Here is a 20,679-nt window from a genome sequence, read left to right as displayed (position 1 = left end):
TCCGCCGCCGATTCTAGCTCATTAGCGCTGTATTATCTTTATTGAGTTTGGTGAGTGGCAACGCTGGCCACGCCCGCTGTTAGGATACGGTGAAGCTGATAGATTAGGAACAGAAGTAGCCGGTACGTGTCTAGTGTCTAGTTTTATGTAGAGGTTATTCAAGTATATGGCTGTGGTTGATTTGATGGATTTGGTTGATCTGATGGATTTGGGTGAGGGCTGGAAGGCGTGTGCAAGACCCTTTCGTCAATTGCAGCATTCTTGTTCTATTTGTACTCGGGCCGGCCGATCGAGTTTGACACCACGGCACGGCGTGAGTCTTCTCGGTGTACGTGTCATGGGCAAATCCATGGTTGTACCGAACCTTGACGGCTCCGGGCCGTTCAAAGTTCGGGTGCGTGGAGCGGAGCGGCCGGCATATAATGCGCTAGTTGTAGCCGGATCCGAGAACCTTTCGTGTTGGACTTGTTGCTTCGTGCTTTCACCGGGTATTGGCTTTTTTTTCGTGACCAACTTGAACCTATATATCGCATGTAGAGATTAGGATGTGGAGAGTTGGTTTTTTCCTTGAACATTCTGATTTCAACACTTTCTTTCCTACGGGCTTTCGCTATAATTCAGATTAAGATTGCTCATGCTCCCATGCACTAGAATTAGTTCGCCATATCCCTTGAAAATGGGGTTTCAGTTGCATCACCACTTCCAATCAACAGTTCGTGATATCGAGGCATTGCTTTTATAATTTCTTATCCGCATTTTAATTCTCTCGCAATTCCGGGGGAAAGTAAGCTTGACGCTTTTGAGAAACCCCCCTTCCTAGAGCTACAAGTGAAATTATTCCTAGGCATGCTTCGATATATCCAAGAAGCACATTTCTGTCTAACCTTGACTGGCATGATATCATGCATCCCAGCCCGCACCTCATGACTCGCTCATGCGACATAAATCGCAACCAAGACGACTAAAGTTTGTAGCATCAGCCACAAGCAGATTCGCATGTTTGGGCTATTACCGGCGAAGTAGAAAAAAACAGCCTATCAACCGCGCAGGCCGCGGTTCAGGACGTTCTTGATTTCCGCATTCAGCCGGAGATCTCTGGACGCGGCTCAGGACAGGGCAAGGCACGACACACTCTCTCGGTGAGACGAACAGGAAGAGTTTGAAATTTCTCTCAAGAAAAAAGCACAGCATGATAAACTAAACTACGTACCCCATTTCATCGACTCTGCTAGCTTTACCATGGACTAGACTAAGCCGCAAGGGTCAATCAATAGTCCGCGAGGAGGACTACGGGCTGGACCTGCACCAAGGAGGCCGGCCGCGTCCATCTGCCGAGAACGCTGCACTTGCCAACTACCTTAGACTGGTCTAGCCGTGAACCCGTTACCCGCCCCCATCCATATTTGGGGCTCCCCGCCTCCTCTCTCTCGGAACCGCTCGGAATATCCATGGATGACGGCCCCTCCCCTTCTCCAATTCTCTCTCCTCATGCAATCAGGTACCATTAGCACGGAATCTTGCAATAGCACGGAATCTTGCAATAGCACGGAATCTTGTAATAGCACGCCCGTCTTGCGCAACATAGCCGGACCCCAACGCGGAATGCTGTAGTGTTATTAGGTGCTACCTTGCTAGGTATATATATAATGTAGGGGGCGGGTGTGGTCGCTTTGCTGGACAACCTACCTACTTTCCATTTTACTCACACAACACACACCTCAACCCTTGGCTTTTTCTCTCCTATTGGTAATTCAACCTTCAAGCATCTAACCGTTAAGAAAAAACCACACCAGTCGCCATGGTGTCCATCAAGACCGTCGCCGTGCTAGGGGTAACTATGCCTCCATTTCTCCTCAGGAGCTGCACTCTGCCGCTTCTCGCTTCACCACACCTAATTACACAACACGTCTCGCGACAGCAAACGCTAACCTCTCGGACAGGGCACGGGCAACCTAGGCCCGTTCATCGTGCAGGAGCTCGTCGCGGCCGGCTTCACCGTAACAGGCGTGACGCGCGCCGGGTCGACCAACTCGACGCCCAAGTTTCCCGATGGGCTCGCGATCAAGAGCGTCGACTACGAGTCGGTCGCGGACCTGACAGCAGCGTTCGCGGGACAGGACGCCGTGGTGTCTGTGGTGGCGACGGCGGGGATCGCGGCGCAGAAGGTCGCCGTTGACGCGGCGGTGGCCGCTGGCGTGCGGCGCTTCGTGCCGTCCGAGTTCGGCATCAACACGCGCCGCGTCGGCGGCACGCCCATCGGCGCCATCCTCGCTGGCAAGATCGCCATTGTCGACTACCTAAAAGAGCAGGCGGCTGCGCACCCGGCCTTCTCGTGGACCGGCCTGTCGACGGGCCTGTTCTTCGACTGGGTAGGGTAGCTAGACACATAGGGACCCTGAATGAATTGATACTGACGCACGAGCTACGTAGGCCCTCGAGCGCGGAACACTAGGCTTCAGCGTCAAGGACAAGACGGCGATAGTAGTCGACTCGGGCAACGAGAAGTGGCAGGCGAGCAACCTGCCGCAGATCGGGCAGGCGGTGGCGGGGATCCTGTCCCACCCGGACGCAACAGCGAACCAGTACCTAGGATCCGCATCGTTCAACCTGTCGCAGAACGAGCTGATCGCGCTGGTGGAGGAGCTGGCGGGCACGAAACTGGCCGTGACGCGGGTCGCGTCGGCCGACATCCAGAAGAAGGGCGAGGAGAAGCTCGCGCAGGGCGACTTCCGCGCGTTCATCGACTTCCTGCACGTGCACAACTTCGCCGACGGTGCTGGCAACGCGCTTGCGCCTGCTGATAGTGCTAACGAGCTCGTCGGGCTGCCGTACGAGGACCTACGGGCGACCGTCGAGAGCTGGCTCAAGAAGGCGGGCGCGCTGTAGTGTCCTTATGATTCTCTCTTCACTTACCTAGCTAATTAGATATGTACCTGTGTATCTAGGTAATTACTATCAAAGCAGGCGCGTGGCTTGAAACAAAGGCAAGCAGGATAATAGAAGCCACTATGGAACTCAAACCAAGACCGTCGCCACAACTAAGTAAGGGCATAGTTGATCAGCGTGCAAAGTAGAAACGTCACTGGCAAATAGAAGCGGGAAGTGGCGAACTCAAAGTACTATGTAAACGGCGTGTGCATTGCGGCTATTATACGATGTCCGTTGTGTGTGGATATTAAGGTGCTCGGCCGAAATATCAGGCAGCACCTTGGCCCAACGGACCCTATGCCAGCTCTATACAAACGACTTATGACGAGGTTATAACGTGTAAACCCAGCCACTGATTTCTGCCATTAGATATTGAAATCAAGCCTGTGATAATTAGAAACGCAAGAGCCCATCCCGGTAATGCTTATTATAAGTCAGGTGGGGGACTTTTGGAACACCCCTGCCTATGGAACAGCCCCTGAATCGGACCCCGCACAACACCACAAACTTCAATTGCCAACAACTTTGTCAATTAATTAGCTACAATGATGAAGTCTTCAGTATCGGATTCTCCTGATTCTTCTCTTTCAGAATAACCAAGGTCCTCTCTGCCAGCCTCTCTCTGTGAGGCACGAACCTCCTCAATTCCAGCGAACTGCGTATTAGGGTCGACTTGGACCTTCCTTCTCTTTCGGCCTCTTGTGCGTTCTAGGCTTTTTTCTGCAGCCTCCAATTGATGCGCCGTATTGGCTAGTTGGAAAACCACGTAATCGAAGGCTTTTGCGGCCTTGCGTATGAAAAGTCGGTCGTTGGCAGTCCGTTTCTGGCCGGCTAGAAAAACCTGCCCCTGAATACGGAAATCCTTCGGCTTTTAGGGTTAAACCATATAGGCCGGCCCTCCGAATTCTTATTTAGAATGGGGTTATGGACCTCTTGAAGGTCTATAGAAACCGTAGAGGTCAGTTGACCAACGTCGCCGTTAGAATTCTTAATAACAAGGCCGTTGCTTAGGGGCTTCCTGAGGCTGACCGGCCAGAGGCCTGTAGCTTTCCAGCCGGCTTTGATATTAGATTCAATCATTCCATAGACCCTGGCTTGCCGGTAGCATTCTAGGAAGGCCCTCTTTTCAGCAACAGTGCCTTCGTCGAAGCCGGAAACAACCTCGTTATGCTTGGCTCTGTACCGGGCTTTTAGAGGGCCGAAAACCGATAAATCCAGGGGCTGGAGAACGTGGGAGGTGTGGGCTGGTAGAAATAACAATTGTACATTATTAGAAAAGGCTAGCCACATGAATTCTTCGGTGGTATGACTACCGTGGCCATCTAAAATAAGGAGGCGCTTCTCCGAGGGGGTAGCTGGCCGAGTCTCTGGAAGAAAGATATTGCGGAGCCATGCGACGGCAGTATCATCGTCAGACCAGCCGTTTTCAGTGGGTTTCCACTTCCAGCCCTTAAATGGCTGTAAATCGCGTGGATACCATTGTTGTTGAAGGCTTCCACCTTTGAAAATGACGACTGGGTTCAAATACCGGCCGTCAGCGGAAATACATTCGATAATCGAGGTCCAAATTCGGTCTCCTTTCTTCTTTTTCTGGAATTTCTTTCTTTCCTTAGATCCAACAACCAGGCCGTTATCTCCAATGCCAGAAGCAATGCCAGTTTCATCCATATTATACCTATGCTTGGCTGGAATAGCCTCCACGCCTGGAGGCTTCAAATAGTCAAACCAAGGCCGGATAACGGCCTCACAGGCTCGATCAGCACGGTTTGCATGGCTTCTCCGAGGCCTAATTGTAGAAATAGATGGATTTCTAGCCAAAAACCGGCTAGTCCAGCGTTTTCCGAGGGTCTCGTTATCTTCGAGCATTCTTCTAGCTAGTTTCCGAATTTGGGCGTGGGTTGGAGGGTGACCGAGCGACCCTTGGAATAGAATCCATTCGGTTAAGCGTTCTTCCATAGCCGGAGAAAGCTTTTGATTAAGAATTTGGGCCTTGGAGGCTGGCTCGGAACCACGAACCCGATTAAAGAGAGTAGTAGGGGGGATGCCGTGATTTTCAGCAGAGCTACGGAGTAAGCCGGTTTCTGAATACTCTGCCAGCGCATTCTGCAAATCCAACTGAGTATATCGCTTCATCTTTCATTTCTCAATTGAATGGAGAAAAGAAGATAAGTATTGAAGCAGAATTGGTCGAGTTGCAAGCGATTGAAATAGGTGAGTTGGGTGGCGAGCGGCAAGTCCTTGATGACAAACCTTGTTCCAAATCCAGGGGTGTTCCATAAGCAGACCACCTGACTTAAGTGGCGCGGCATTAGATCTCCTTCTTGTAGTCACCGCCTGGTGACTAGGCACGCCCAGAGGCGAATCAAATTATACGCTAACAGACCCATAATGGGTCGATTGGGGGGTTTTCTCCGACACTCGAGATACCGGAGAATAACCTCTTCTGTTTAGCCTTGAAGCTGCCTTTGTCTGACCTCAGCATGCTTTAGAGCCCGCTCGAGGGCGAGGAGAAGATCCGCCGCCTTCTCCGCCGCACGCCGGTTGGGTAGAGAGCTGTCGAGTTGGTAGTAGAACTTCTGGATACTCTTCACGTGGTGTTTAAGGTCTGTCTCGGCTGCTTTCATTGCCTGCAGCAGATTCTTGGGGACTGATCTGCTGAGCGCCGGCTTCGCAACGGCGGGATTAGCCAGCGGCGAAGGAGCAGATGCCGGGTAAGTGAAAGTTAATCTCATAGATTGAACGGGCGGCGAAGCGACAAGCTTCGGCTTCGTGTCCTCCAAGCCAGCGGTAGCATGTGCTGATTTGGCGAATGCTACATCAGTGGCTGCTGGGATAGGAGGCGCCGCCGCCTTGATGGGCGTTTGATTAGCGGGATCAGCGTGCGCTGAAGAGGCCAGCTTCGCCTGCACGCGCTCCATCTACAAACCTAGCTTCTTAAGCTGGAAACTCTGCTCCTGAAGCAGTTCTGCCATCTGAGATTGAATCTGGGACGCAGGAGACTGGGCGCCGGCCTGGGATTGCTGGGATTTCAACTCTGCAACCTCGTGGCGCAACGAGTTGTAGGTTTCTGTCATGGTCTGAATAGGCTGCAACAGCGCCTTGACAACGCGCGAATCAGAGCCAGACATCTCTTCATTGAAGGTATTCAAGGCGTCAACCATGCTCTGATGAGGGCGGGATACCTCCCCTTTGATAGCATTTACGGCTTCGATAATGCCCAAATGAGAGCCAGACACGTCTTTTTTCAAAGAATTCATGGCTTCGATGATGCTCGAATGGGCGTTGGGTATGTCATCTTTGATGGCATTTACGGTGCTGATGATGCTCGAATCGGGGCCAGATATATCCTCTCTCATGTTGGCCATTGCTTCGGTAACGGCGTGCATCGAGTCTATGGTCGTCACCAAGCCCTTCTTCGTCTCGGCTTGGAGCTCGCTCACTTTGCTCTCAATATTCTTCAGGGAGCCAGCCTTCAGCTGGTCCTGGCTCTCGGTCAACTTCATTCCCACAACGGCAAGCCGGTTACCCGGCTCGGCGCATCGGGCCATGAGCGACACTAGAGAATTCTCGGCAATCCGATTACTGTTCATGCTGCTCATGCCGCTCTACGGCGAAGCCTGCTTTGCCGAAGCAAGTGTAGGCTTCTGCTCAGAATGGTTTTGGAGTTGCTTCTCAGGGACAGGTGCCGCGGGGGGAGCTTCGGTGGGCTGAGGAGCCTTAGCGGGCGTGTCTCCAGAAAGTTGAGCATGCGGAACTCGGTTTGGGGCGGGCTCCTAGCTTGCATCGAGGGGGGAGGTGGTCGCTTACGCGATGCTTGGGCGTCGATGCGCTGGTTTCCGTCATTTGAAATTTTGTCGGCATTGCTGGCGAGAGCCTCCGTCTCGGTGGACAGCTTAGGCGGCGACATGATGTGGCGAGCAGGCTTTGGCGAGTCGACCTGGGGTTTTGGGACTGGTCTGGAAGCGTCACGGTCGTACTCGGTACCCGGGAGAGTGGAATCACGGATGGGGAGCAGTTGAGGGTGACCTTTGGTGGGGACGGATGAGGCGTTCACCATGGTGTGCTCCAAGCTCTTGAAATAGATTTCGGAAAACTTGATTACTTGGCAATCGTCGGTCGAAGTTGAAATTCGCAGGCGCGCGGCGGGGTCGGCAGAAAGAAAGTCGATCCAGGCATCGGCAGCGCGCACAACAATATCGGATCTCGTGCTACCAGGTCTGCCGGTATCTAGGAGGAATCTGCGGGCGTCTGAGAGCGTATGGGTAGTTTTTCGCATCAACTCCAAGCTTGTACCCATGCCCCTCGCAATTGCCCGCCAGAATGCTGGGTGGTCGTCGTATTGGCGGCAGTGGTAGAGACCGAGGAAAAGAACGGCAATGTTGTTTCCATACTTGACCTCCCTGGTTGTGTAGCTGCTAAAGACTTGCTGCGCAGCTTCGTTGGCGAATCTGCTACTCAAAAACGCCGAAGCCCCAGCTTAATTGAAGTCTACTTGTTCGCGCTGCACCTTGAAATCAAACCCAGCGAGCATAATGAGCATTGACATTCTGACTTCGAAGCCCGGTCGTACCGGGAGGAAAGAGGGGGTCGGGGAGCGTTGCGTTTTGGGTGAGCTGAACTTGAGTGACCCTCTTGTGACCACTTCTGTTGGTGGTGACCACTTCTGTTGGCGGTGGCCAAAACAGGCGGCCTGGATTTAGGTTTGCGCTAGACCTTTTCTAGCGGCCGTGGCTCGCTTGGCGCCTCCTCAATCTCTGTTCATTCCTAAAGGGCTGTTAGCGGAATCCTGGTAAGCATCTTGTTCTAACCAGGCATCAGTAAATTGTATGCCTTCCTCAGGGATTGCTATTTAGATAAACTTCAAGCCTGTTATACCCAAGGACCATACAAGCTGTATAGGTGAGAAGGGCTGCATTTGTGGGGCAAGCAGAGTGCTTGGGCACACAGTGCGGCGCCGTTTCCCAGGCGATGGGGTCAAGGGAAATCACATTGTGTGCAAACACAATCCATTCCAGCCAAAAGTGTCCCAAAATTGGTGATTTAATACGAGTCGGTTTTTTTAACATTGGGAGGAAAAGACACGTCCTACCGGGATGGCCCTAAATCTGAATTTCACGATTTTGTGACTGCCGAGAAGAGCAACACCAGCTTTACTTGGTTGGACCATACATGAATACTTATCAGGAGGGATGGACAGCCCCAGGCAGTAAACGGACACGAGTATTTGGTATGAACCTAGTATCACTGACATTATCGAGACCTCGATACTATTTAGGCCGCATGTGTCTGTTGAAGCGCGCAAAATCCTTCCCGCTGAGTAGGGGGGCCGGGATGGACATGACCACATACAAATTGTGCATTGGCATCGACCATCCGCAAGCCCAACTAAGAAACAAATACAAGAAAGCCTCTCGGCAAGCCGTCGGTCCAGCCCAACTTGAATCAGGTACCTGGGTCTGGATCAGCCGTTGCACCATGTCCCGTCCATCACAATCCATTCGATCCCGCCACTGACAGTGACCAGTGACTAGTCTACCGCCGCAGAAAGCCACACCGTCCACCCTATCACTAACCTCGAAGCCAAATCAATCGACCAAATCAATCGACCAAAACACACCCACCCACCCATCACAGCTCGCTAGCCCGCTTGCCGCCGCCAACAGCCACAGCGCCCGACTTGGCATCCACCCTATTGCCACCGCCTCCACTACCATTCACACCGCCACTCTCACTCCCACCCCCACTAGCCATCACCAAACTCGCGCGCAGCGACCCAGGCGCCGACGCCGCGGCGACTGCAGCAGGGTACTCGCTCAGCCAGCTGGCGCGGACGGGTTTCTGACCCGCCGGCGCGGCGGCAGCAGACTCTGACGCGGACGGCGCGTGGCCGTGGCCCGCGGCCTTGTCTTTGCCTGTTCTCTTGCCCTGGTCCTTGGCGCTGCTGTTGAGGCCGGTGAAAAAGCTGTAATCGGGCTCCGAGTCCGAACGGTCGTGGTCGTCGGTGGTGACGGGGCTGGGCAGCAGCTGCGGCGCGGTGGAGGCGATGAAGGTCTTGGTGTCGAGTGTGGGAGGCGGCGCGGGCTTGCTGGTGATGTCGAGCAGCCCGGGGTTTAGCAGCATGGCGCTGGTGGTGGCGAGGACGGGGTCTGCCGTGTTGGGGCGCGCGAGGAGGGACGCGGGGACGAGGACGGTGCGCGGCGTGGATGAGCAGATGGTGGGCGCGGCGGCCGGGTTCGAATTTCTGCGGCTTTTGGTGGCGTAAGACGAGGAGGGCGATAGAGAGGCTGCGGCGGACGTCGAGGCGGTGGGTGGCGGCGCTGATGGCGTTGCGAGGCTGTTTTCGTTGAGCGACGAGGATCCCGCGGCAGCGAGGGCGGCGGGGGCTACTTTGGTGTTGCTGCTGCCGCCGCTCTCGCCGCTGCTGCTGCCGGGCAGATTGGGCCACGGATGCTGCTGCTGCATCTGCTGGTTCAGGTTGTTTGGGTTCGGGCCGCCGTCCTGGCTGTTGCCAGCCCCTGCTGCTTTCTCGCCTCCGGAGAGGTTGCCGCCGCCACCGCCGCCTCCTCCGCTAAAAGGGGGGCTGTTGGACTCGCCGGGCTGTTCCTCTTTCACGAAAATGGCCTTGTAGATTAGCTTGCCGAGCAAAATAAACATGTCGCGCATCTCCCGCGCCTGCTGCTGCGTCTCGCCGCTCTGCCACTTCAGCACAAAGTCATAGAGGAATATGCCGAGCAGGAACAACGGCACCGCGCCAACGAGGAACCACGAGGCAAACGTTTCGCCGTTGTCCATGTGCGGCATCGCCCACGGGTGGTCGCGCGACAGTCCCTCCGGCAGGACGGAATTGTAGTCTTGGAAGGGGTTGGTCTTGTTTGTGGCGAGAGCGGCCGGTTGGTGGCCGAACGGCAGGGACAGATCGGTGACGCCGGTGCTGATCTTGGCTTCGGCTTCTCCCAGCATGTGGAGGATCTGCATGAGGTACGGCTCGTCGTGCGGCACCTTGACGCTCCCGGCCACCTTGACGCTCTCGTCGTGCGGCACCTTGACGCTCTCGGCCACTTTGACGCTCTCAACCTCCTTGGCCGCCGCCCGACGCCCTCGCATGATTGCGGGCATGATGTGGTGCTTATGGTTTGCTTTGGTTTGTGACAGAAACGAGACTCGAAATAGAGAAGCTAGTTGGGTCCTGGGGAAAGACGCAAAAGGGGCAGCAGGTATTTGTAGGGAACGGACGCTCACTGAGCAAGATTCTGTGTGATGGGCCTGGGGCTAGGGCACCGAGAGGACAAGGTTTTCAAGAACTCAGAGCCAAGAGGATGATGATGGACAAGCGGCGGACAGGCCAGGGCTACAGACAAAGGGATGTGGACGAAGAGAATCGCGTGGGCTCGGGTACCAGTTATTCTTCCCGGGGAGGAGGAAGTGAGAGGGCAGCACAGGAGGCGAATTCAAACGGGGAGCCCGAGATGGAGATATAAAGTGTGGCAAGACGGTGGGATCAAAAGGGCTTTCAGGTGTCTAACCCAGCCGTCTCAGACTCAGACTCTGGTGGTCGTGGGTCGGTCAAGATAGGATTCGAACTCTGCCCGTGGACTGTGATTCACGCTGCGGACAACCTTTTCACATACACAACTTGGGGAAGCAAACCTTAAGCCTCGGATCCGGCACTATTGACAGTTTACGCCACAACGTTCCCAGAGCCGGATGTTTTTGGCAGATGAACAGCAACCGAGTCGTTTCGACCCGTTGCCGGTTGTTGCGGTACAACTTTCTTTTATCGGCAACCCGAGCCGCGAAGCCGATATCAAGGGCCATGGATGAGGATCACGGATGACAGTGAATGCAAGTTTTCCGAAGATTTGGCAAGCAGGTTAATTAATTAATAATTAGCATGAGCCTCGGCTTGAGTTTCGGTTTGCTTTCGGCGATCCAGGTTCGGGTATTCCGTGCTTAATTTTGTCTGCATCTCGAATTCTGTCTAGTATTCGCCACAACTCAAAGCGCTGGTAAGAAAAACGTGGTCTGTACCCAATAAGGTAGTCATCTGGTTGGTTAACTTTTTGAAAAGCTGAAGAGGGGGGATGTGAGGTACAGGGCCCTCTTGGACGAACATTGGCACATATTCCTCTATTTAATTCGTCATGGATAGCTAGAATTAGAGGTGGAAATATTTGGTCTAAGGAAGTGTTTTGGTCGCAAATAAATAAATAGCAAATTTGCATCGGCCAATACGTGCTGACCTATGCAGTAGTTATGGTAATCATGAGGAGAAATTGTTGAAGAGCTGAAACACAGTCGGCCAATAGAATCCCCAGCGAAATGGAGGCGCATACGTCATCACATCACCCACCTTCACAGCAAGCTCGCGCAGCTAACTGAACCCCACCGACCCACTACTGCCGCAGCACGGGCACCCTCAGCGCTCAGCTCAGCTCAGCATTACCTTAGGTAAGGTTGAAGTTCATGCACCCACAGCGCGGGAGGGACGGTTAGCGGCTGCCTGCAGCGTCCCAACCCAACACTTTTGACATGCACCCGACGCATTTGTTGGCACTTGACAGTCAGGTCGGGCCACAACTTACAGCGAGCGAGCTCGACATGGAATAGTACCTACCTGGGTTATCTTATGGACAGGCGCATTCCACTCGGCGCATGACATGAGCGACCCAGGCACTAGACCGTACCGTGCCACCGTGCTACCGCACGACGATTCATTCAGTGACAGGCTTCCAGGTTGCTACGATCTGGAATAAGGTACGTAGAGCCCGATCCCGACAAACTCAGGCTCAACCCAGCACCAACTCAAACTCGGTCTCGGAAAAGCAGGAATAAGGTACCACCTACCTAAGCATGCTGGACCAGTCGGTTTTCAACCTGGTGCTCATCCGCGGGGCCATCATACTACTGCAATACACTCCGGCAATCGAAGCGCTGGTTCTTGGCGCCCTGCTCTATGCCAAGATATTCTTCCTCCCTACACACGAACAACACCACGGCCACAACCACGGCCATGGCCACATCCACGATGCCTCCCGTGGCAGCAGTAGCACCGGCCTCACCGCAGCCATCGCGGCGGTGACGGCCCTGCTCGCTGCCGAGGCCGTCTACGCCGTGGCGCTGTACCTGCCGCACCACCGGCGGCTGCAGGAGGAGGCGGCGCACCCCGAGGGGCTGTCGCGCGCGTCGCGGGCGGACCTGTTCGCGCGGTGCGCGGCCAACGTGCGCGACTGGGACCGGTACCTGCGCGTATGGTTCATGGAGGCGCCCTCGGAGCACATCCGCCGCGACAACATGCGCGACTTTGTGCTGTGGGCCTTTTTCGACGGGGACGTCTCGCTCGTGGGCGCGCATCTCGACGGCGAGGATGGCGGGGATGGCGAAGATGGCGAGGATGGCGAGGATGAGATCGACGGCTTCGTGCGCCAGATCGAGGGCTTCCTCGGCCGCCCCTTTGCCCCTGGCCGTGGGCCCGCCCGCGCCTTCCGCCTCACGCTCGATGCTGTCGATACTCGCTACCGTAGCGTCATCTGGTACGGCTTCGTCGTGGCTGCCGTCGACCTCATCACCCACGCCTCCATGGCCCTCAACGGCTTCGCCTACTACGCCCCGCCCGGCCTGTGGCGCCGGGCCGCCGCCGTCTTCCCACCCACCGGCCTGCTGCGCGGAGCCGTTGCCGCTGCCATGCATCCGTCTTCGTCTCTGTCTCGGTTTGCGAGCGGTGATGTCGGCGTCGGTGCTGCCGGCAGCGGCGGCCTTGAGAAGCGCGCGCTGCGGTCCTCGCCCTCGTCCGAGGTAGGCTACTGGTACCGGCTGCACCGGTCGCGCACGCGGCTGCCCGTCGTCTTCATGCACGGCATCGGCGTCGGGCTGTGGCCGTACACGCGGTTCCTGGACGAGATCAGCCGCGGTGGCGACGACGGCGACGACAAGCAGGTCGGCGTCATCGCTCTCGAGGTGCTGCCCATCTCGACGCGGCTGACGTCGCGGCCCCTGACGCAGCACGAGTTTGTCAGGGACATGTCGCGGATCCTGGCCCAGCACGGCCCCGAGTGGATGAGCTTCGTGCTCGTGTCGCACAGCTACGGCTCCGTGCTCACGACGCACATGCTGCGGTCGCCTGACCTCGGCCCCCGCGTGCGCGCCGCCGTGCTCGTCGACCCTGTCACCCTGCTGCTGCACCTGCCCGACGTCGCCTACAACTTCACCCGCCGCGCCCCGCGCACCGCCAACGAGTGGCAGCTGTGGTACTTTGCGAGCATGGACCTCGGCGTCGCCGAGACGCTGGCGCGCCACTTCTTCTGGCGCGAGAACATCATCTGGCGGGAGGAGCTGCTGGAGCTCAAGGGTGGTGGGAGCAGCGAGGGCGGTGGCGAGGAGAAGAGAGAAGCCGGCGGCAACAGCCTGAGCCGCCGCCGTCTCCGCGCAGAGACGCAGGGCAGCAGCAGTAGTGGCGACAGCGACAGCGGCAGCGGCAGCGGCAGCCAGAGCACCAAGAAGCTCGCCACAGAGGCCGGCGAGAAGAGAAAGGTGGCCGTCTGCCTGTCGGGCCGAGACCTGATCGTCGACACCCGCACCATCGCCATGTACCTGGCCAGCGAGGGCGACTTTGCCAAGGTGCCCGAGGAGAAGCTGAGCCGGGACTTTGTGAGCGGGAACCCGGGGGACAGGGACGGCACGTTCAAGCACCACACGGCGCCGTCGGAGATGGAGATTCTGTGGTTCGGACAGCTGGACCACGCGCAGGTGTTTGACGAGCGCCAGGACAGGAGTCGTGTTGTCGAGGTGGTGAGGAGGTTCTGCTGGGAGGCGCACGGATAGACGATGTTGTTGCGTAGATGTTAGATTGGAGTTGGTATGTAGACAGCGAGAGTGGTGTCTGGTGTATATATTGTCTGTGTCTGATCGTACATGTACATATTTGCAGTTCCGGGTAACGTAGGCGTGCCGCCGCAGTGTTAGACCGCCACCCGCTTGCTCGACATGGCTGAAGCCTCCTAGCTGAAAAACAAGGTGCTGCAAGAAACAAAAAAGGACAGTAAATCATCTGAGCTCAAACAGTGGCCTGCCAATCGGAAGTCAAGCCCCTAAACCACACCCTCTCCCTCGCCCCCCTTCCCAATCCCAATCCCATTCTCCTTCTCCTTCTCCTTCTCCTTCTCCTTCTCCTTCTCCTTCTCCTTCTCCTTCTCCTTCCCAACCCCATCACTAGTCCACTTCCCAACCTCACCACTGGTCCCCTTCCCAACCCCATCACTGGTCCCCTTCCCACGCCCATTCCCATTCCCACGCCCATCCTTCTTCCCAGTCCCAGCCCCCATCCCAATCACCTTTCCAATCCCCTTTCCAATCCCAATCCCGGTCCCCTTCCCAGCCCCCGCCCCAGTCCCAATCCCACTCCCCCCCTCGCAGCAGCCTGTACCTGTACCTGCGCCCCACCCCAACCCACAAGCTGCACTTCGACCGGCACCCCCCCGCCGGCCCGCGTCACCACCCACACCACGTCCGACGTCGCCGACTCGTTGACCACCCGGTGCTCTGTCCACGCCGGCACGAACGCGAAATCGCCCGGATCGAGCGCGTGCCGCTCCGGCTCGTCGCGCCCTGCGTCGAGCGCTTCGTCGGGTGGCTGCGAAAGGAGCACACCCCCGTGCCCGGAGGCGGCGTAGATTATTGCTTCTAGTTTCCATGTGTCAGTGGGGGTTGTGAGTTATTTTTTTTGGGGGGGGGGGGGATAGGGGTCGAGTGGGTAAGGGTTGGTATGTGGTATGGAGTAGCGGAGAGCTAGAGGGGTAAGGCGTTTACGAACCCTGCTCGCCGTGGTGCCGCACGGTAGTACTGGACATGGGCTTCACGAGCAGCACTGCATTTTCAGTCGCGGTCAGTTGTGTAGCTTGCTGCCGGCTAGCGCTGGAAGGAGAGTCTAATCGTACCGGTAGCGCACATCTTGTCCGTCTTGTTGACGACTGCATCCCGGCTGAGGACCCGCGGCCCCTCAGCAGCGGCGCTGTCGTCTTCCCCCGGTGGCGGCAGTGGTGCGGCTGGCGGGAGTATGTCGTCGGCCTTGGTTACGGAGATGGACGACGGCATGATCATGGGCCAGATGTCCTGGAACAGCGGCAGCAGAGACGCCATCCTAGCCGATATCTGCATGTGATTGATGTGTGTGTGCGCTGGGACTGGCTTGGCAGGAAGTTACTCTGTTTCTGGGTCGAGGCGGAAGGGTGTGTTGTGTTGTCGTGTGAAGGAGTTGGTAGACGGGGATGAGTAAACCTTGGGGGACTGATCAAGATCACATCGAACACTGTCGCAGCCTAACGATATGTCGAGCAGGTTATCGAGTGCTTGCAATGTCGGTAAGGCATGTACTGTCCTGTACTCTTACCTGATGCAGGAGTGGCAGCTTATAGTCCAATCCAATCATGGCATGGGAGATGGCGGGGTAAAGGTACCTTGGCTGTGCACAGTATTTATTGTGCAAGTACCGTTCTTGACCCACCCGAAATCAGAGGATCTGTGGAAAGAGACTAAATATAACCTGCGCAGGAACTTAGGTACACGTACATACCTACAATATACGCCTATTGTGATTTCGTCCCTTCAAGTCTCTGCCCTAGGTAGTAGGTACGTACTTTGCTGCACATCACCCGGGCCGTTGCCGTTGGCGTGTGAGCACCCCTGGTAACCTTCTACAGGTACCTTACCTTAGCTAGGTTGACTGCCTTAGGTACAGTACCCCTCTACCGAGCTTCGAGCTCTAAATTTCCCGAGCTCTAAATTTCCCGAGCTACCCCACCATGTCCTCCCTCTTAGACTACCTTACCTCCAGACTCACTCTCGGGACCGCTCGGCTCGCAAGTAGCAAGCTTCGGATCCAGGGCAGCCAAGATGGAGGAGCTAAGCATGCACGAATCCTCGGCCGAAGCCGAGTCAGTCGCCGCGCCCTCGGGTCGACAAGGCAAAGGGCAAGTACACTGACATTGACACTGACACTGACACTGAAAAGATTCCCGACCGTGTTCTATTTTCTTTATTGTCCACCTGTTTCTGGCCTGGCTGCTAACCACGGCCTAGTAGAGGACCAAGACCAGGGTCAACCCTATGCCTGTGCCGATCCAGGCTCGAGCCGTCTGGTCCGGCTCCCGGCCGAGCTGACTATCTACCTTCTCGCCAACCTCGACCCCTTGGAGCTTTTGCCCGTCTCGGCCACCTGCAAGCACCTGCGCGAGCTCAGTCTCGGTGACAGCCTCTAGTAGCGCCATTTCCAAGCCAACGTCCCCGGCATCCGCGTCACCTCGCCAGCCCCCCTGCACACGTTCCCATGAGCTGTTCATGGCCCACTACCCCCACTGGTTCCTACCAAAGTTCAAGCTTTGGATTTTCAGATTCCCCTGTGGCGGCCCGTCGGGTGCTGGCCTGTTACAACGGAAACCGTGGCTCCTTCGACGGCTACCAGGTCGTAGCCACCAACCAAACCCCCGGACGCTACGCCTTGCCTCCTGAGAAGGGCTTCGCCACCACCCGTAGACATGCTCCAGCCGTCAGCCTGCGCCTCGCTAGGCCCACCTTTTACGTCCCCGCCCAAGACGAGCCGGCCCCTCGCGAGGGAAGCAATGCTGATGTTGATGACACACGCACACACACACATATACACACGCACGTACATCCCAGCCCGTGAACGTTTGTCTCAACGCCACCCGGCCTCGCTCGATGAGTAACAAGGATTATAACAAATCGATTTGCTGTAAAGTCAAGAAGAAAAGCCTCAGGGCATTGTGGCTGTCTCTGGTCCAAGTTGGCGTCAGGAAGAAGGTCTTGGATACTAACTAGGCACCAAGCACGGAAGAACTCAGACTAATGACAACCGTTCAGGGGCTAGGATGTGTTTAGGTATACACTCTGTCGCTGTATCGACACGGTACGTACATGTGCCACCACACGAGCACGTCAATTCACATCTCTATACATCGTTATTTACAGACTTACCTTTACTTTGGTACCTACTTTACTATTGCCTCTTGACAGAGACCGTAGTATAAACAAAGCCTGCCGCTCTATCCACTGGCCATACCAATTGAATCCAACCCAATGCAATATAAACACGAAACTAATTAATTAATTTGATAAGAGGGAGGGAGGGTAGAAAACTCCCTCACAGACAGCCCTGGAGAACTGGACGACTGGGCAACTGGACGACTGGACAACTGGACGACTGGACGACTGACCAAAGGGGGATGGACACAAGGCCGTCCCGACCTTACCAGAACCAAGCGAAGCGAAATCCCTTTTAACCCGCGATGTACATAGATGGGTGATGGAGAGGAGCTGGGGCAAAATTCAGGACGTTGACGACATTTCCTGTCATCTATAATCAATTATCTGTCCTATTTTCCATTTCCCGCTCTCTATTCGCCAATGTCTATTCGCCAAACAACAGAAGCCCAAAAGACAAACGAAAGAAAACAAGACAAGACAAGCCTTTCGCAGCCTAGTTAAGGCACCTAGGTATCCAACCCGCTGACTCCCACCCTGCCAGTATTACAGCAGGTAGTTCGGAAGGGAATGAATGCTCGCACACTAGAGTACAATAATAATACAGTCCCCAAACTTGAGCCCCCTCAATTATCACACCTTGTTAGCACACACACATCAGTACAGACGTCACTGCTAGCTAGCTAGCTGGCTAGTTAGCTAGATAGATAGATACCCTGCCTGCCCTAGCCCAAAACTGCAAGAGTAGACTGAGCACCGCGCCGCACTGGGTCTCCCAGCTCTTCTTCCTTTCTTTTTCATTTCAGCCCTTTTCCTTTTCCTGTCCCTCTGCTCCCCTCTTTCATTTCGACCCCTTTTCCTTTTCCTGTCCCTCTGCTCCCCTCTTCCGCGACCCATTCACAAACCCACAGCCGTCCGTCTCCCACTCGACAGCGCCGGCAGACAGCCGACACAGCCTGACGCGGTGCCAGGCCGTGGCGAGGTTGCCGCGGACGTTGTAGACGGAGGCGTGAGTCTCAGGCTGGGCGTTGTAGGCGTCGTCGGTGGCTTTGACGACGAGAGTCGTGCACGCTTTGTTGCCGCCCGCGTTAGTGTCGGGTTCCGTAGTAGTAGTGACGGCTTCTGCCGGCGGCAGCCGTCCACTGTACCGCCAGCGCGTCCACGCCCAGGCGCGGTTCCCCGGGCACTTGCCGCTGGCGCAGTCGTCGACGAGCGCGGCCTGGTCCCACGACTTGCCGCCGTCTAGACTCACGTCGACGCGGGCGATGGCGCGCCCGCCGCCGGAGTAGGCGTAGCCCTCTAGGGTGACGGGTTGGGCTCCGGCCCCGCCGTTGCTTCCAGTAGGGGACGAAGGGCCTGGCGCTGCCTTGTCCGCCCCCCGGCCCACCCACACGCCCGTGATGGCGCTGGTGACGGGCATCTCCTGGATGGCCTTGGCGCGGTCCCAGTCGGGCGAGGCGCCCTCGTTGGGCCCGAAGCCCTTGTAGTCGCGGCGCTGCCACTGGCTGTGGCTCTCCTCGTCGGCGACGGCGATCTTGCTCAGCCACTTGACGGAGCGCGCGGCCACGTGGCCGGGCACGATGGCGCGCAGCGGGAAGCCGTGGTCGCGCGGCAGCGGCGCGCCGTTCATGCCAAAGGCCAGCAGCACGTCGCCGCGCGGGTCCAGCGCCGTCTCCAGCGGGATGGACGCCCCGTACGCCTCGAGGCCCGAGAACTGCACGTGCAGCGAGCTTGCGGGCGGGGGGGCGTCGTCGTCGTCGTCGTAGTCGTCGTCCGGCGGCGGCGGCGGCGGCGGCGGCGGCTTGGCCACGGCAGTCGCGGCTTGGGCGTCGGCCACCCTGAGCCCGGCGTCGGCGAGCACGTCGGCCAGCCGCACGCCCTCCCACTCGGCGTTGCTGATGGCGCCGACGCCCCACTGCAGGCCGTTAGTCTTCGTGGCCTGCTTCGTCATGTCGCTGCGGCGGTTGCCGCTGCACTGGAGCGCGGCCGTGATGCGGTGCGTGGGGAAGCGCGCCTTGAGCTCGCCCAGCGTGTAGCGGCGCGTCTCGCCGTCGGGCAGCTCGACCGTCACGGCGTGCTCGTCTCCCTCGGCGCCCTCGCCGACCACGGGCACCCACATGTGGTTGCGGACGTAGAAGAGGGAGTTGGGCGTGTGGAAGGCGCGCGTCAGCTCGTCGGTGGGTGGCTCGGCGTTGCGCGGCCGAGCCGTGTGGCTGACGAGGCGGGCGTCGCGCTCGGGGTCGGCCACGAAGGGGTCCTCGATGGCCTCGTGCTCGCGCCGCAGCAGGTCGGCCGCGTCGATGTAGCCGATCAGGTACTGGTCGAGGATCTCGCGGACGTGCGGGGCCTTGTGGATAGAGAAGATGTTCCAGTAGGGCTCGATGCTGCCGCCGGCGGCGCGCAGGATCACGTCGCCGCCAGGGTGCGCGCCGACCCACTCGGTGATATCGTAGACCTTGTCCTCGTACGTGACCCACGGCTGGGCCGAGGCGGCGCCGTGCTTGCGGACGTCGGCGAGGCGGAAGCGCGGGAGCGACGGGTCGCGGCTGTCGCCGGCTGTCGGTGCCGGGGTCGTGTGGGTCTGGGGCGGTGCCGCGTCGCCGTTGGCCTCGGCAGCGGGCTGGGACAGGGCAAAGAACGACGCCAGCAAGCCGCTGACCAAGCCGCTGCCTACAAGCAGACCGAGAGGCGCCGTCCGCGCATTCCTAGGGCGGGCGTGGTCCTCCGTGCCTGCTGGCTCTGGCTTCTTCTGGTCGGCGATAGCTCGGCAGGCGGCTGTGCTGTGCAGGGAGCGGGCAGGGAGCTTGGGGCAGCATCGAAGACTGCGGAACTGCGCCGCCACAGGGCCGTGCCGTGAGCGCATCGTATTCAGGAGGTCGACTGCGGCGCGCGTCGGGGCGCGGGTTGCAGCCATGGTTGCTGTTGTCTTGTGGCATGTCAGGACGGAGCGCGCGCGAGCAGTAGAGGGCCGGGCAGCAAGGGGGACACACGTAATCTATAGTTTCATTTCATAGTGTGAAGCAGGCAAGCAATGCTCTCGCTTGTCGAGCCCGAGGTTGGCTCGCCGTGTCAGACGGTCAAGGTCGCAGGCAAACAAGAACAGGCCGACCTGGCGGTGGACGGCATGACGGCGGTGAGACATTGGGGCATGGGTCGGCAGCGGCGAGGCGAGGGCAAGGGCACAGGCTGTGTGTGAGGTCGGGAGTCGGAGCCGTTGGCGGATTAATTCTGCCCTGGCAGACGGGAGTAGGAGTCACGGTCAGACAGGCTCGGTCGAGGTTGGGGCTTCCCTGTTCGGATCCTAACCAGGGCACCGTGTACCTATGTGTATGTATGTAGTACAGGGCGGAGTACCTTCCCTGATTTCTGGAAAATACCAATACCAATACAAATACAAATACCAATAACAATAACGATGGCAATGGCAATGGCAGTGGCAATGGCAATGGCAGTGGCAATGGCAATGGCAGTGGCAAGAGCAAAAACAGAATTGGCAGTGGCAGTGGCAATGAGCAGAAACAGAATTGCTCGGACGAGCTGCCTTCACCGCCCATGCGAACTAGAAGGGGAAAAAGAAAAGCAATTGGCAGGGCAAGCCGGATCGCAAAAAGGACACTGACTGCACTGCACTGCACTGTGGGTGACTTGGCTTTACGTCAGGCCGTGTCACGCGACGGAGCTCCCCCCTGTCATTCGCATGCCGGTCGGAAGCCGGAAGGGCTCTCATTAGCTGGGACAGTCCGCGATTGGCCAGCTGATGCA

The 20,679-nt window shown here is 57.3% G+C and overlaps 9 protein-coding genes across 9 annotated transcripts; 3 read left to right on the top strand and 6 right to left on the bottom strand.

The window, feature by feature from the left end:
* Nucleotides 1–1,560: 1,560 nt before the first annotated feature.
* On the top strand, nt 1,561–3,015 carry B0T26DRAFT_831993 (uncharacterized protein). The gene is made up of 3 exons (XM_060447476.1): nt 1,561–1,831; nt 1,941–2,369; nt 2,431–3,015. The coding sequence occupies exons 1-3, from the start codon at nt 1,799–1,801 to the stop codon at nt 2,884–2,886; spliced, it is 918 nt and encodes a 305-aa protein (XP_060294155.1). The 5' UTR covers nt 1,561–1,798; the 3' UTR covers nt 2,887–3,015.
* Nucleotides 3,016–5,236: 2,221 nt separating this feature from the next.
* B0T26DRAFT_803798 (uncharacterized protein) lies at nt 5,237–7,581 on the bottom strand (the record flags this gene model as incomplete). The annotated part of the gene is made up of 5 exons (XM_060447104.1): nt 7,421–7,581; nt 6,736–7,354; nt 5,855–6,484; nt 5,403–5,725; nt 5,237–5,269 (listed from the first exon to the last, which is right to left on the bottom strand). The coding sequence occupies exons 1-5, from the start codon at nt 7,472–7,474 to the stop codon at nt 5,237–5,239; spliced, it is 1,659 nt and encodes a 552-aa protein (XP_060294154.1). The 5' UTR covers nt 7,475–7,581.
* A 918-nt stretch (nt 7,582–8,499) lies between these two features.
* B0T26DRAFT_780644 (uncharacterized protein) lies at nt 8,500–10,167 on the bottom strand (the record flags this gene model as incomplete). The annotated part of the gene is made up of 1 exon (XM_060446693.1): nt 8,500–10,167. A coding segment is annotated over one exon (1,611 nt), but the record flags the coding sequence as incomplete, so codon positions are not given.
* Nucleotides 10,168–11,408: 1,241 nt separating this feature from the next.
* Nucleotides 11,409–14,084, top strand: B0T26DRAFT_715370 (uncharacterized protein). The gene has a single exon (XM_060442241.1). The coding sequence runs from the start codon at nt 11,779–11,781 to the stop codon at nt 13,744–13,746; it is 1,968 nt and encodes a 655-aa protein (XP_060294152.1). The 5' UTR covers nt 11,409–11,778; the 3' UTR covers nt 13,747–14,084.
* On the bottom strand, nt 14,013–15,060 carry B0T26DRAFT_741762 (uncharacterized protein; the record flags this gene model as incomplete). The annotated part of the gene is made up of 4 exons (XM_060444010.1): nt 14,013–14,117; nt 14,354–14,604; nt 14,735–14,788; nt 14,859–15,060. 4 exons carry the CDS (start codon nt 15,058–15,060, stop codon nt 14,013–14,015), a joined length of 612 nt encoding a protein of 203 aa, XP_060294151.1.
* A 662-nt stretch (nt 15,061–15,722) lies between these two features.
* Nucleotides 15,723–16,178, top strand: B0T26DRAFT_677239 (uncharacterized protein; the record flags this gene model as incomplete). The annotated part of the gene is made up of 2 exons (XM_060440080.1): nt 15,723–15,894; nt 16,000–16,178. 2 exons carry the CDS (start codon nt 15,723–15,725, stop codon nt 16,176–16,178), a joined length of 351 nt encoding a protein of 116 aa, XP_060294150.1.
* A 64-nt stretch (nt 16,179–16,242) lies between these two features.
* On the bottom strand, nt 16,243–16,698 carry B0T26DRAFT_345755 (uncharacterized protein). The gene has a single exon (XM_060434524.1). The coding sequence runs from the start codon at nt 16,589–16,591 to the stop codon at nt 16,307–16,309; it is 285 nt and encodes a 94-aa protein (XP_060294149.1). The 5' UTR covers nt 16,592–16,698; the 3' UTR covers nt 16,243–16,306.
* A 663-nt stretch (nt 16,699–17,361) lies between these two features.
* On the bottom strand, nt 17,362–20,113 carry B0T26DRAFT_345753 (Oxidoreductase, molybdopterin-binding domain-containing protein). The gene is made up of 2 exons (XM_060434523.1): nt 19,908–20,113; nt 17,362–19,843 (listed from the first exon to the last, which is right to left on the bottom strand). Exon 2 carries the CDS (start codon nt 19,829–19,831, stop codon nt 17,759–17,761), a length of 2,073 nt encoding a protein of 690 aa, XP_060294148.1. The 5' UTR covers nt 19,832–19,843; nt 19,908–20,113; the 3' UTR covers nt 17,362–17,758.
* On the bottom strand, nt 19,749–20,604 carry B0T26DRAFT_813108 (uncharacterized protein). Its single transcript, XM_060447324.1, has 2 exons — nt 19,908–20,604; nt 19,749–19,843 (listed from the first exon to the last, which is right to left on the bottom strand). Exon 1 carries the CDS (start codon nt 20,469–20,471, stop codon nt 19,995–19,997), a length of 477 nt encoding a protein of 158 aa, XP_060294147.1. The 5' UTR covers nt 20,472–20,604; the 3' UTR covers nt 19,749–19,843; nt 19,908–19,994.
* Nucleotides 20,605–20,679: the final 75 nt, after the last annotated feature.

The sequence above is a fragment of the Lasiosphaeria miniovina genome (assembly GCF_030549165.1).
Source record: "Lasiosphaeria miniovina strain SMH2392-1A chromosome Unknown B0T26scaffold_5, whole genome shotgun sequence".
Taxonomy (NCBI): domain Eukaryota; kingdom Fungi; phylum Ascomycota; class Sordariomycetes; order Sordariales; family Lasiosphaeriaceae; genus Lasiosphaeria; species Lasiosphaeria miniovina.
Note: the sequence above shows the minus strand (reverse complement) of the source record. Positions and strands in the feature narration are given on the sequence as shown.